This window comes from Sorghum bicolor, chromosome 1 (assembly GCF_000003195.3).
Source record: "Sorghum bicolor cultivar BTx623 chromosome 1, Sorghum_bicolor_NCBIv3, whole genome shotgun sequence".
In the NCBI taxonomy this organism is placed as follows: Eukaryota; Viridiplantae; Streptophyta; class Magnoliopsida; order Poales; family Poaceae; genus Sorghum; species Sorghum bicolor.
Window position 1 is genome coordinate 57116494 of NC_012870.2, and position 14742 is coordinate 57131235.

Consider the following 14742-nt stretch of genomic DNA (forward strand, 5'->3'; position numbering starts at 1 on the left):
AAGGATAAAACACAAAAGATATGGAACATTCTATCATTGCTTTCTATAATTGATTATTTGATATGTTTTCCCGTTGCATCGCACGGGCATATTTTGCTAGTAAAAAAGAAAAGATAAAGTGTATTTTCTTTTAACTTTCAATTTGTATGAGTTAGGACTTGTTTAGTTCACCCAAAAAACCAAAAACTTTTCAAGATTTCCCGTCACATCGAATCTTACGGCACATACATGAAACATTAAATATAAACGAAATCAAAAACTAATTACACAGTTTGTCTGTAAATCGTGAAACAAATCTTTTAAGTCTAGTTACTCTATAATTAAACAATATTTTCAAATAAAAATAAAAATACTATAGTGTCAAAATTCAAAAAAAAAGAATCTAAACAAAGCCTTAGATTTTCAACCCTCAACTATAAAATTGAATACTAGACATCCTCCAACTGCCGAAACCAGATAAATTTGGTCCTCTGGCTATTTCAAAGAAAGTTTTCTATTTAAAAAGAACTTATTAAATCTTTAAAAATGTGAAATCAATACAATTTTCCCTAAAACCCATTTATTCATTGATGATCACTTGGAGTCATTTGAATCTTATTTGTTCATGTTTTAAAAAAAACAGATTACAAACAACAAAATAATATGAACATAAATAAATAAGTTTCAAATAATTGTAAATAGATTACTAACAATTAGATAATTTTTTTAGAAACAAGGCATAAAAACTAGGCAAATTTAACAATGCTTAACAGCATGAATACCATAACGATAGTTAAAAAGAGATAAGAGTGCTCCTACTACCGAGAGGAGTAGCAGCAGTCAACTTGTTTGACCTGAATCTGCATCAACTGACTCACAATGCACTAGCTGTCCTTGGATTAACGCGAGTGTTTGAATTACTAGTTTAATCAAGTGGCGGGCCGGTGGAGATGCTCGTCGTAGCACTGATTATTAGTTGCTAGTATTAGCACTGATTTTGTGTTGACTGCACTGCAGTTCATCACTACGGAGTAGTACTGTAGGTGTAAATAAAAAGATAAAGAAGATTGCATGGCCGTGCGTTCCGGACATTTGACTGTTTCACTTTCGGGAAAGCACACCGGTCCTTTCACTAAGGCCTTGTTTAGTTCGTAAATATTTTCAAGATTCTCCGTCACATCGAATCTTTAGTCGCATGCATGGAGCATTAAATAAAGATAAAAATAAAAACTAATTACACAGTAATTAGTTTTTATTACTCCGTGATTGGACAATCAGTAAAAATCCTGTTGCATCGGCACTGCAAGTCTGCTGCTGCAACCTTTGAGGCCTCGCTGTGGGAATACCAGTGTAGTATACTGCTCGAGAGAGAGAGAGAGAGAGTTGCGGAGGGAGGAATCAGAATCACGCGGAATTGCTGTGAAAATCTTGGTGGCCCAAGCTCTCTGCTCCGGTGCTCCCTGTGCTAATTGCAGACAGGCAACAGGTCATCATCATCGTCGACCACCAGCCAGGCCCGATGACGACCAGCATGCATGTCACCGACCAGGACGAGGAGAGACCCGGCAGGAGAAACTGTAGCAGCGCTAGCTCCAACGGCATCTTCACTTCACCCCATCGGCGAAAGTGGAGACGAAGTTACCAGTGTCCGTTCATACTCTATCGTAGAGTCTAAAGTTATTTATTACCTCGAACAATGTGGACTTAGAGTCTAAATAAGACTTGGAGTCTTATTTTTTCTACCTCTTTCTTCAATAAATATGCTGCCACATCAGCAAAATACCATAAATAATATGTAATTAAGTGTCTTAGACTCTGTGATAGAGTCTTGCATTGTGAGTGCCCTAATCTCGCCGTTCCAGAACAAAACTCGAGACGCCGCAGACACACACACACATATTAAGGAGAAGCGTCCTGTAGTTTCGCCGAGTAGTTGTAAAGTGGGGGGAGTGCCCCGGCATGCACGAAACGTCACCGGCTGCGTCCGTCCGTCCGGCTGCTCCAGACCACCGGCACGCTTGACCGAGGCGAGGCGGCCGCCGTGTCTTTTGCGTCGCTCTCGCTCGCCGAGGGGACCCGATGCGCGCGCGGTCGCGGAGAAATCTCCAAGTGCGCCACACCCACACACGCAGCGGTTTCGGTCCCTCGTCCAGTGCTGCTGGCCTTTTTCAATCCCTCTCTTCTCTTTTTTTTTTTCATCAGTTTCGGCGACGCCGGGGCTTTGTTTTCTCCCCCCGCTGCGTTTGCAGTTGCAGTCAACCCGGCCCCGACGTTTCTGAACTCTTCCGGCTCGGTTGCCACGCCCATCCTGCAAGCGCAAGAACGTCTTTGTCCTGATTCCTGATGAATGAATGAATGAAATAATAATGCGTGCCTTGGTAACGTAGTGCTACGCACCTATAGTAGCAGCCACTGCCTACATACAACGAAAGCTACGAGAGAAGAATGAACAAAGCCACGAAAGAGTCTACCTCAGGTCCTCAGCCTACCTGGCCGTGCCGTGCCGTGTTCCCGTCTCGAATTTTTCAATCGGAACCGATACCACAATAGAAAATGTCTCGCATGCTGGATGCCCTATGCCTTGCTGCTGTAGATATCTGTTACTCCAACACCGACTAGACTGCCACCACAGCTCTAGGAGCATCGAGAAAGCGAAAGAACCGCGAATAAACGGGCGCCTCTTCTGCTTGATGACGGGGATAATGACATCACATATTTTATCAATATTCCTTGATTCCCGTGTATATACAAATCTAAAATGCCCAATTTTTTGGTGGGTTTTCTACTCTGGATGGGTCATTTTCGGGTTCGGTTAGGTCATGGATCAAAAATCATGATCCGAGCCCAATTCGACGCACTAACAGGTTAGGTATTTTCAGATACGTCCTTGGTGGTTCATAATTAGGTCTACACATATGACGATGTAAATTCTCATGCGGTTATGCAAAGGCTAAATACTAGAGCTCGATCAGGGCAACTAATATGTGTTTGGTTTGAGAAAATAAGTTAGTCCATCATATTCTCACTGCTCAATTTTTTTGTTTGTTTTGTAAAATGGAATGGAATAGTCCATCATCACCATATTCCTCACAAAGCTTACAATCAGTACTAGTACGGGAAATATAGGTATTCCACCAAATTAAGAAATAAGACAAAATTAGGGAGTAAGCCACATAATGTCTAATCTAGTTGATGTGAGCACATTATTGGATTGCTAACTAACTGAAATCTTTATGGAAGTCTACCATCGGTTGAGGCCGTTGAGGTAACGGTGGAGTCATTCCTTCCTCTCTATATGTTGGGACGTTGATGAGGAAGACGGCGAAGAAGATGATTGATGTCCTCTGGTTCTCGGTGGGAAGAGAAATGGCAGAACGACGGTGGTCTTCTCGTCACTTCAGCACTCTCTTGATTATCATATCTAGAAGATGGGATAGGCTGTAACCGACACTGAACGTCGGTTTGAGGGGAGCGGAGCCATCCTCTTATTAGCGTTGCGTGATGAGGGGTCACAACCTCGTAACGTTAGGGTGCCTCCGATTACGACACGTACAGAGAAGTCATGTACTCCTCTTAACTCGGTCATATGAGCGGTTAGGGTGTTAACCCATACGGTCTACGGGCTTGAGATCACTTATTCCAGCAATGGACAAATAATGCATTATCTCATCTAGTATGGAGTGATTTCTCAAACCATACAAATCTCTACTTGAGCTCACTCCACTAATATAGGATTTATTTTGCATGGCGTCGCCATATCTATAGTTGTGCTCCTACATAATCATTTTCGTCAATATAAGAATATATTACTAAGTAATGATATTATTTTTCTAAGGAGCATTAGAGAGGATCAAGAGGAAGTGCAGGAAGAGAAGCATAGACGCGAAGACGATCAACATGGGCTTCAAAAAGTTAGAGGTCCGATCCCATATCAAGTTCAAGTCCATCTTAGAATTTAGCATGCTACACTAAAATTGTTGATTTGGTGATATATAGATTTAGTTTTCTACGTTTACATATGCACAGTGTAACACTCTGGTGTTAAGCGAATTAAAACATGACATGTCATCATGAGCATTGCATAGTTTATTTGTTAAGTAAACCCTGATGCATTAACTTAAAATAAGTTTATTTTGGATGAATGTGTTTAGGAATTTAAAGTGTGTTTAATTTATGTATGGATGCTTGTTTTGGAGTTTAAAAACCATGGGTGAAAGTTTTTCCGAAAGGCTTAGGGGGGAACCCTAGTTTTCAAAACCCTAGATTTGCCCCCTTTTGTGCAATTCAAAAACCAAGCAAAATTTGAAGTTGAGTTCAAAAGCAAAGTTGTAGATCTTGTCAAGATGTACAACTTTGGTGTTTTGAGTTTTTGAAGATTCAGTACAAAATCCAAAGTAATTTTAAAAATACAGATTTCCGGAAAGTGTCCCCTTTTCAAACTTAAATCCCCAATTCAAAATCTGTTTGGAATTTTGAAAAATGGTCAACATGAGAGTTGTAGGGCTTGAAACGTTGAACAACTTTCATGTTGGAAGTTTTTCAAGTTGTTTTGGAAAATCAAAAGTAATTTTGGAATTTCTAATCTGCCCCAATTCAAAATTGGAATTTTTCCCAATTTGAGTTTTGAATTTCCAACTGTTTGGCTCAAATTCATCCCTTTCCATTTCAAATCAGTCTTTGGTCGTTAAAGATGTTTGGTAGCTCATCAAATTTTGCACAACTCTTATTTTGGCATATTTTCATCTTCTATTCAAAATCTCAGAGTAATTTTAAGTTTTCAGAAAGGGTATTTTGGGGAAAAGGGGGATAAGCTCGGTCCCTGTTCATGGCGGTGGACCGCCGAGCTGGAATCGGCGTTGCCAGCGCGTGAGCCGCCGTTTCATCTCGTCCAAGCACGTGCTCGCGTCCGTGGCAAAGTGGAGCAGCTGCTGGCGAAGTGGAACGCGACGTGCCCTTCTCTCCTGCGATCACCGACCTCTTTTTCGCCACCGGAGCACCGACGGGCAGCGGCTCGTCCAACTCCAAATTCGCCTCGATCGTTCCCTTCCCAATCCACCCGAGCACTCCCCGAGTTTCGCCAAGTCCTTAGCCATCGATTGCGCCCCTGAGCGCAAGCTCTACCCTTCCACAACTTCACACCGAGCCGTTTTCCTCTCCAACTCCGGCCGAAACGCCGCCGCGAGCACCTCACCGTGGCCAGCATCACCCCGAGCTTCTCCGACGCTGCTTCTTGTTCCTTTGGGATCGCGGTGAGCCACTGATGCTCTTGCGCTGCTCAATTCGCGCTCTACTCAAGCGTAGTGGCCGGCATTGGCTCGGCCGGGGTGGCCGTCCGCCGCGTCCATGGCCGTGGCAGCTAGGGTAGGGGAGAGCGGGTGTAAAGGAGGTCTACGGGTGCGCAAGGATCTGGGGAAGCTAGCGCGCCTCGCTGCGGAAGCCGGGAGCTCACCGGTGTTGCGGTGGAGGTCGCCGGAGCGGTGGCGCGAGGTAGAAGGCGAAGGTGACGGGCGGGACCCGCCCGTCAGTTTCTGCGTGAGGGGAGGGGCAGCGCGCGGTCCGCGCGGGGGGAGCTCTCCCGAGCTGGTTTGGGCCGAACGCGTGGGCCGAGCTCCTGGGCCGCAGTGGCACAGTGCTGTTTTGTTTTTCTTTTTTCTTTTATGCAGTTTTTGTTTTATATTTGAAATTGTGTAGTAAATTTTGTGCTGATCCAAAAATTATGAAAATTTTTGTGTGGGTTCCAGAGAATGTAAAGAGTGTAGGAAAAATATTAAATTTTATTTTATGATAGTTTGCATGTATCTATAAATTGCCTCTGTTTATTAATGAATAAACCTTCCATGATTTTTAGTAAATTATGGGTATATCCAAAAATCATGAAATTTAATATGTGATCTTATGTTACTGTTATCTAGCTTCAAGAATAATTTCAGCTCTGTTTGATAAAGTATGCTCTGTCTCTTAATAAAGCTATTTAAAATAATTATAAAAGAAATAGAAATAATAATCCCTTTAGGATTTGGGTGATATTTTGGATTGTTTGACAACCATGGTTACTTAGCATGATATGCTCCCTGGTTATGGTTTATTTTCATATCTTTATGGTATGATAGATTCACAATATTGCTTAATAAAAATAATAAAGTTTGTTTAGTAGTGATTTATGCTTTGATAGCTAGCTTTGTTTGTTTCTTTACCATGAAGGTAAATTGTACTCGAGATAGTCATGCTTATGGTTGTCATCCAAGAACATGTAACCTGTCTTTATCATGCCATGAGTATATCATAATCATGCATATGCACTTTTACGTATAGAATACGCTGCGGAAGAATCTGATCCTCAGTGGATTGTTTCCGAGTTTGTGGATCCTTCGGGTTTTGCTAAGTTGTCGAACGTCCCCTTCGACCAAGGCAAGCCCCGGACATTAAACCCTATCCTTGTATTTTCATAAAGTTATTTATATCACTTGAGTTAATATGATGCATTAGGTGAATAGGAGTTGAGTGAATCCTATTTGCTGCATTATCTACCTTGATGATTTCCATATTAACCTTGATACCTGTTTTATGAAAATACTTAGTATGCTTAGTCCTGCTTATTAGATAAGTTTTCAAATGAGAAAGTTTGAAGGGTTGTTGTGGAATACTTTTAAGGTCAATAATGTTCAACTTGAGACCGGTCGGTGGACTTGCTTTAAGAATGGAGTCTTAAAGTAGTGTCTCCAACTGTGTCGATTAAGGACCGTACCGTTGTTGGCCTGTTGTGATTGAGAACTTTGAGTACAGCCCACATGCGGCGGTAAGCCTTACCTATAGCTATTCCGATACTTGAGAACGGCTAACCGCGTACTGGGAGTGGAAAGATGGCGAGAGTAGCGTGTACCCACCTTACGGATCTGAGATGACCGGGAAACATCTAGATTGGCTGTAGGATGGTGGTGTACTGTACTCTCGGGTGACGCTGGACCCGTTCTTGTATGGGAGGATCTATAGAAAAGGTTGACATATGCAAGATTAAGTTCTACATATGTCGTGTGGTACTGAATCCCCAGCTGGGTTTAATCGATTCGAATCGTCGTGTTTCCTCGGATATGGAGCCTCAATCCTCGTACCATCATCGTAGTAATAAGTGAATCTTTGGTATAAGAAAGAGATGATTTGCTTATGAAAGTTTGACAATGATAGTGGCTAGTTATAAGTGATAATCTTGAGTTAAAACTTAAAAGTAGGTTTTACTCTTAGTAAGCTTTTATGCAAAAAGAAATGCTTTGATCTTGTTAAAGCTTTACCTTGAATCCCCATAGCCTGCATACCTGAGTCTTCACCTCTTTTATAGTCGGTTAAGTCTTGTTGAGTACTTTTGTACTCAGGGTTTTATTAACCCATGTTGCAGGTGAACCTCTTGATAATCCTTTTGATGGTCATGGTTACTTTACTCTTGTGGAGGAGAGTAATGATGATGATGAATCTGATGAGTGACTTTGGGCAAGTAAAATTTGTTGTGTGATCTATGGTTTATGTAATATAAAGTTCCGAAGCTTTTATGTATCAAATACTTATGGTTTGTAAACTATGAACTTAAGTTTCAACCTATGTTATGTAACCTTTCCGCTTTTACTCTGATTTCTCTTATCTATGAAATGTTGTAATACTGTGATGCTTGATGAGGGAATTCCTGAAAAGAATGTTACGTGGATGATTCGGGTTTCCCGAGGACACCCGACAGACTTCTTGAGTCATTTGGAACTCGTGCACGTCGATCAGAAGTCTTTGGGACAATGATGTGTGCATGTGGGCCACTTAATTCAGGAGGTTCTGCCACACACAGAAAGTTTAAAAAAACTTTCTAATAGCACTGGTTCCACGTCTAAATTCTCTATGGGCCATTGAGAACCGTCAAAATAAGTGAACGTATATAATTTATTGGGATGTTTATGTCACCAGCTTTTGGGGCTTCGATTCTGTATCATGTCAAATTCTATTATCTCGAGGGTTCCTTGCCCCTAATCCTGTACTCCTTTCATACTAAAATATGAAGGGAGTATGCACACCGATGCAAAAAATGACTTCATATGTGAAAACAATCTCACCCTAAAACGACTTTATTTTTGAGTATGGAAGAAGGATGCAGTAGCTATCACCTAATTTCTATTCATATTTTACTTAGATTAATCCATCATTTAGTCTCTTTGTACATCTGTTCGTGAGACCACAATATGTGAGTTTAATCTTTTTCAGCATATTTCAGTTGTGTCTTTTCTTGTTCCGACTTGTATTCTTGATTTGCTGATAGATTAATCTTTGTGGCGATATCGGTCGGATAGTGCATGATTGATAACCAGATAAAATGTGATCTTGAATCGGAAACTGAATCGTAAGCGTCAATTTTTTACTAATTAAAAGTCTTTCAGAAAGTCTGAATCTTTCATTCCGATCAGCGCTCAGCGGTCTTGTTGTGCTCCAGTTGATATTTGACGATGGGAACAAGGCTTCATCAGTAGATAGAGCGCGTAAAAAAAAAAGGAGCTAGATGCGTTCAAATCATTTTCAGCGAGGTAGGACGGCTCAACACAACGTGAGGACGACTCCGGCTAGGTGCTCTGTCCAAAACTCGATAGGCGGCGTAGCCGCCTGCGTATGAATCGATCAACTGGAAAACGTCTGAACTGAACACTCCATTCATTCATTCATTCATTCATTCTCCCAGGGCAGAAGAAGACTGCAATAAACGCCCGAATATAACGTAAAGAAACCGATGTTGTGAATGCGAAGGCGTTGCTGCTGCCAAGCACAAGTCGTTGGGATTTTGTTTTTCAGTTTTTGAGGGCTACAGAAGTTGAGAAATTGCAGGATCAGCAGATTTGGACGTTTTACTCTCTTTTCCTTCCAGCCCGTTTCTCCACAAGATTTAATTCCTTGGCCTTGTTTACTTCTAATTTTTTTTTGCAAAATATGAATAGTGACACTTTCGTTTGTATTTGACAAATATTGTCCAATCATGGACTAACTAGGGTCAAAAGATTCATCTCGTCAATTTCGACCAAACTGTACAATTAATTTTTATTTTCGTCTATATTTAATACTTCATGCATGCGTTTAAAGATTCGATATGACGGGGAATCTGAAAAATTTTGCAAAATTTTCTGGGAACTAAACAAGACCCTTGTCTTGCGGTGCATGCCACGAACGAAATGACCATTTCACACCAAAAACGCGCATGGTCGGTTTGGAATTGGAAGGCATGACACAAACACCGTAGACGCGGACACATGCAAAAAAACGCTGTCATCGACGACGACTGTGTGAGAACTCGGAATCGGCATTTTTCAGTCCGAAGTGATCAACTCTCAAAGTCTCGAGCCATTTTCATTTTGCAACCGAAACTAGTTGTACTAGAATTGTACTAAAGATTGTTTAGACTTGAGGGACGACAGCTGGTGCATCGATCGCCATGACATCGACAGGAGGAGACGGTATTAGAACTTCAGAACGACTCTAGTGTTTATTCAATGTGTCTTCTTTTTCAATCACTTTTGTGAGTTGAGTTACTAGTATGATGATAAAGTAGACATGTTGTTTTCAAATCTTTTCTTGGGGGATTCCGTATGGGGCCTTGGATATTTCACCCATTCAAAAATAAAACAACATGATTTGCTTACAAAGGGATATCGCTCCAACAGTGCCGTGACATGATGAAATATGTCACCAGCACCAACCACGCCCCACCGTTTTTTTAGCATTTTCTCCAACATTTTCTGCTCACCACTACGAGACAATATACCATCCGAATAAAATAAAAAATAAGTTGTCTAACACAATACTATGGATCAAAGTGTCACATGTCATTGTCCAAAGAAAAAAAAAAGAACATGCCACAAACAAGCTAATATTGAACTTATTAGGCGCTGAACATTGCAGTTTCATCTGTTCAAGGGCGAATAGTGTGTCTCCAGCAAACTTTATTAAGGTTACGGGTCGCTTTAAAACAAAGGACTTTTAGACACAAGAATATGAAGAAACATATAATTGCATGAAACTTAAAAAAAATATGAATTTTTAGCCAATTTTTTTTAGGAATTCTTTTTAGGCACAAATTGAATTATCTAGTATGTAGTATGGGAGCTGCTATTGTCACATGCCGGATTTTTTAGGAATTTTCAAGCAACAATTTTACACGATCAACTAGTAGAATAATTAAAATAGTAACTCACAAGAGATAATTCATATTTTTTATAATTGCATGTTGCCATTCATAACAAAAAGAATCAGACACCTACAATATAGGAGAAGTGTAGAAATATAGACATAATGGAAAGTTTTTATGCGTCTAACCTCGTGTTAGTTTTCCTCCAAATTTTCTATGGTATTATAATATCCCATAGAAATTCAAAGAAAGAATTTGATTAATCCTTATTTTTCTAAGATTAAAACCCTCTAAAAAAACTCATATGTTTTTCCTTTGTTTTAATAAACTGGCCTAAATGCAGAAAGTTCCAAATTTCCTCTCGTCGTTGAGAAAAGACAGAGAAGTTAATCGTGTGTGTCAGTATATGGCAGTAAATCACAAATTGCCCGACAGTTTTCGCACTAGCCATCGCTAACGCAAAGCATCTACTCCTATCTCCATATTAGATAATAAATATATCCTTTCAAAAAAAGATAATAAATATAAAACGGGTGCTTATATATATACAAGGAAAATGCAAAGGCACCAGCGCATCAGCATCACCACCACCCTCTCCTCATCAACCGAGCCAGCGGCCACGGCCAGCCACGCCTCCTGCCTTCCACCCGTGTCCTCCCTGCAAACTGCATGCGCGAAGCAGGTGAGACTTGACAGGAGCAGCCAGCCACGCCCCGCCCCACGCCACGCTCCCCATGACGCCCTTTTAAGAGGAGGACGAGGAGGCGGTGGACCAGTTCGTTCGCGTTGCCCGCGACTCTCTCCGTCCTCCTACTGCCACCCGACTCGTCTCACACGCTTGGCGCGCGCGTGCTTCCACCCGTCCGTCGCTTCGATTGGTTTGGTTGCCCCGGGCTCCAGCAATGGCGGTGCAGGCGCATTATCACCACCACCACCACCACCACCACCGCGAGTCCCCTTTCCTCGTCAGGTACCTGCCGTCGTCGCCGCTGTACATCTTCTAATTGTTTCTTCCGCGTTGATCGTCGGTCTGCTGGATCGGATTTGGGTGGGTGATTTGAGCGTCTGGGTTGTCAGCAGCGGCGGCGGCACGCCGGAGAGCAGCCGGTTGGTGGCGGCGATGGAGCTGCATCAGGCGCAGAAGGAGGCGATGGCGCCGCAGCAGGCTCCGCCCCTCTTCTTGGACTTCTCGCATGGAGGTAACCAGATCAAACAAAGCGCCCGCCTTGGCTCCGTAGATTTCGTCTTCTTGGGTACCCTTCTGTTCTGCTTTTGGATTTATTATTTGTTGGGATGTTGCGTGCACGTAGATTGCGGCGGCGGGAGGAAGCGGCAGCGCGAGGCGGAGTCCGTGTCGCCGCAGTTCTTCTCGCTGCAGCAGCAACCGGAGGCGCAGGCGCCCAAGTTGATCAACCTGGCGCAACTGCACAAGCGGCCGGCGATGGGCCTCCGGCTCGACTTCGACGAGGGCTCGGAGCACGTGTCGTGCACGTCCTCGGCCTCGGCGTCGTGTCTCCTCTCCGAAGAGCTCGCCGCGCAGCGCGATCAGCACAAGAACGAGATGGACCGGCTGATCCAGGAACATGTAAGGACCGCCCGCTTGATCGATTGCGTCGTTGCCGCCGCCGATATCGACCGGCCTCTGTTGCTGATGGGCTCCTTCCTTGTCGCTTTGCAGGCGGAGAGGCTCCGGCGCGCGCTGGCCGACACCCGGCGGCGGCACTACCGTTCGCTGGTCGGCGCGGCGGAGGCGGCGGCTGCTCAGCGGATAAGGGAGAAGGAGGCGGAGGCCTTGGAGGCCGCGCGGCGCGGCGCCGACCTGGAGGACCGCGTCGCGCGGCTGAGGGCGGAGGCGGAGGCGTGGCAGGCCAAGGCGCTCGCGGACCAGTCCACGGCCGCGGCGCTCCACGCGCAGCTGCAGCAGGCGTCTGCCGCGGCGCAGGCGAGGGGCAAGGCCGCCGAGGAAGAGGAGGACAACGCGGGGGGCGCCGCGGCGGACGACGCCGGGTCCTGCTTCGTCGACCCGGACAGGGTGGTGGAGATCGCCCCGCCGCGCCCGCCGCCGGCCAGGCCGTGCCGGACGTGCAGGCAGCGCTCGGCCTCCGTCGTCCTGCTCCCGTGCCGCCACCTATGCGTCTGCGCCGAGTGCGAACCCGCTGTCCCCGCCGCCGCCCCCTTCGCTGCCGGCGCCGGCGCCGTCGCGGCTGCCTGCCCCATGTGCCGTGGCGCGGTCACCGGCACGGTGCAAGTGTTCTTCTCGTAGCAAGCATTAGGAAAAATGGGAAAAAGGTAAAAAAAAAATCAAAAAACAAAACTGGTGCTCCTGCCGAAAGGAATGGCCGGTGAAAATGGGGATTGAACGATGGCAAATTATGTAGAGGGAATCACATCTTTCTCTGTTTTTTTAGTCATTTGTTCATTATAATCCTTCAATTAGAGTACTACTAGTCATTCTCCTGCTATTGTATTCTAGTAGTAGTTATCTAGTACCAGTAGCAGGATTAGGATCCTGCTGTCTTTTGCCTTGTTCTTGTGGACTTCTGGAAGGCAAGCAATATGATCGACCATGGACCCAGTACTACGTACATTTTGGTAGGCAATGATGTGCAAATTTTCACTTTTTTACCGCCTGATTAATGACTTGTGCAGTACACATCCGCGAGAAGGATGAAGGTTTGCGTGGTCTCTGCCCTGGCCCTGCAGTTGCTGGTACCCTCCTACTCCACAGTGCAAATGCGCCTTGGGGGCGATGCGTTTAAAGGCGAGGCGCGGATTCGCGTGATGCGTAGTAGTGGTAGTGGCGGGAGACGCGGCCGGTCACGTGACGATCGCCAGTCGCACTCGCCAATCGTACTACGTGCCGCGCCGTGCGATCCCGATCGGGCGTACGGGCGCGCGTCGCGGCTGCCCTGTCGGTTGTTCGCCGCGCAGGGGCAGCATGCAGCATTCATCAGTCAGAGTTGGATGCGCGATGGGGGTGCGCGGCGTGCGGTTGCAGGCTTGGGCAACAACAACAATTGATTTCGGCGCGAGCGCAACCGCAAGTCGGCAACCGCGCACGGCGGATCGCATGATCGCAACCGGTCACGGGATCTCGGGCTTTGGTGGGAAGTTGGGCCGCCGCGGGCCCACCCGCACTGATGGGCTGATTCAATCAAAGTTAGTAGTACTAGTGGGGTCGGTGTCTGGCGGTGGGTGCCCACTGCCCCCCAGGGGCGGGGCGACCGTTGGTTCCCGCGCTTTCTGGCCTCTCCGCGCAGCAGTCGTCTGGCCGGCGGATGGGTGGTGCGTGCGGCACCGTCGCACCGATCCAGGAAGACTGCACGAGTTCTTGACCTTCCTGTCACACAACACTGTAGGGCGGTGTGCAATTCCATATGCCCACACAACACACACACCCAGCACTCCATCACAAGCATGGCACCACGGCTGGCTTGCACTTTGAGGGGAAAAAAAAAAACGTCCTGCAGCTATGCTAGCAGTCAGTGGCCGGTGGGAGGGAGGCATCAAGCCGAAATATCCGAAGAGATAGGATTTGCGAGCCGCGGGTGTTGTGTTTCGTTTGCTTCTTGCATTGAAGCGCCGCGCCGTTGGGACGATGTGCGAGAACGAAAGCTAAAGCTAGCTATACCGCACTTTGTTGTCCCTTTGTCTGAGGCTGCGGTAGTATATGCCAACGTCAACGTCTGCCTAGCCTAGCAATTCCTTGGATCTCTCTAATGCTCAGTGCCTAGCAATTCCTTGGATCTCTCTAATACTCAGTGCCTAGTAATAATTAAATTAAAAAAAAAATAAAGAAGCAATTCCTTCTCCTTGGAGCGCAACCACAAGTCTTCACCGACTTGTGCTTGAGCGATGCGAGCCTAGTGGGCGGCCCGCGTGCGTGTGTGTTCGGTGCTTCCGTCCGAGCGGTGGTGCCGGCCGGCGCCTTCCTTGTGCAGCTATATACCAGATTACCGGTGCTCCGTGCTCCACTGCACGCGCGCATGCCTCCTCACTCCTCAGTGCTCGGTCCTCTCGCTCGTTTCCCCCTGTCAGGTGCTGCCTGCGTTGCGTGAGAGATAAGATAACAAGTAATTACAGTAGTTATATATACGTCTTATTTAGTTCATCCCGAAATCCAAAAAGTTTTTAAGATTCTCCGTCACATCGAATCTTGCGGCACATGCATGAAGCATTAAATATAGACGAAAACAAAAACTAATTACACAGTTTGTCTGTAAATCGCGAGACGAATTTTTTAATCCTACTTAGTTCATGATTATTTAATCAAATAAAAACGAAAGTGCTACACTAACGAAATTCGAATTTTTTTTCGGAACTGAACAAGGCAATAGTACGACAGGGGAGATCAGTGACCCAAGTAATGCCAGTAAACTCGTGTAACTGCCAGAGTAATTGCTCAAGATCTCCCACGTGTCTTTGTCTCGAGACAATGTACGTACGTACTGTATATGGGGAGAGTGTACGGCACGGCAAAAGGCAACGCCATGGACACACTCACACACACGACAAGGGCCGGCGCCTCGAAGAAGGAGTATACCCACCAGGCCCGTTGGTGCTGGCCAGTTGGGCGATGCATCATCTTTGGCCACGCCAACACGATCGAGTCCAGACAAGCT

General features: G+C 45.5%; 1 protein-coding gene across 2 annotated transcripts; it reads left to right on the plus strand.

The window, feature by feature from the left end:
* On the plus strand, nucleotides 10632-12720 carry LOC8058056 (BOI-related E3 ubiquitin-protein ligase 1). Of its 2 annotated transcripts, none has more exons than XM_021456083.1 (4): nucleotides 10632-11090; nucleotides 11198-11319; nucleotides 11431-11705; nucleotides 11799-12720. In XM_021456083.1, the coding sequence occupies exons 1-4, from the start codon at nucleotides 11023-11025 to the stop codon at nucleotides 12381-12383; spliced, it is 1050 nt and encodes a 349-aa protein (XP_021311758.1). In that variant the 5' UTR covers nucleotides 10632-11022; the 3' UTR covers nucleotides 12384-12720. The 2 variants fall into 2 exon arrangements, with proteins under 2 accessions (XP_021311758.1, XP_021311763.1); XM_021456088.1 differs by having other exon boundaries at nucleotides 10635-11090; nucleotides 11201-11319.

Bases quoted from the DNA above. Each gene is read 5' to 3' on its own strand.
- LOC8058056 (XM_021456083.1), top strand. From the start codon at position 11,023: ATGGCGGTGCAGGCGCATTATCACCACCACCACCACCACCACCACCGC. The intron at 11,091-11,197 runs GTACCTGCCGTC...CTGGGTTGTCAG, and splicing joins GAGTCCCCTTTCCTCGTCAG to CAGCGGCGGCGGCACGCCGG. The intron at 11,706-11,798 runs GTAAGGACCGCC...GTCGCTTTGCAG, and splicing joins ACCGGCTGATCCAGGAACAT to GCGGAGAGGCTCCGGCGCGC.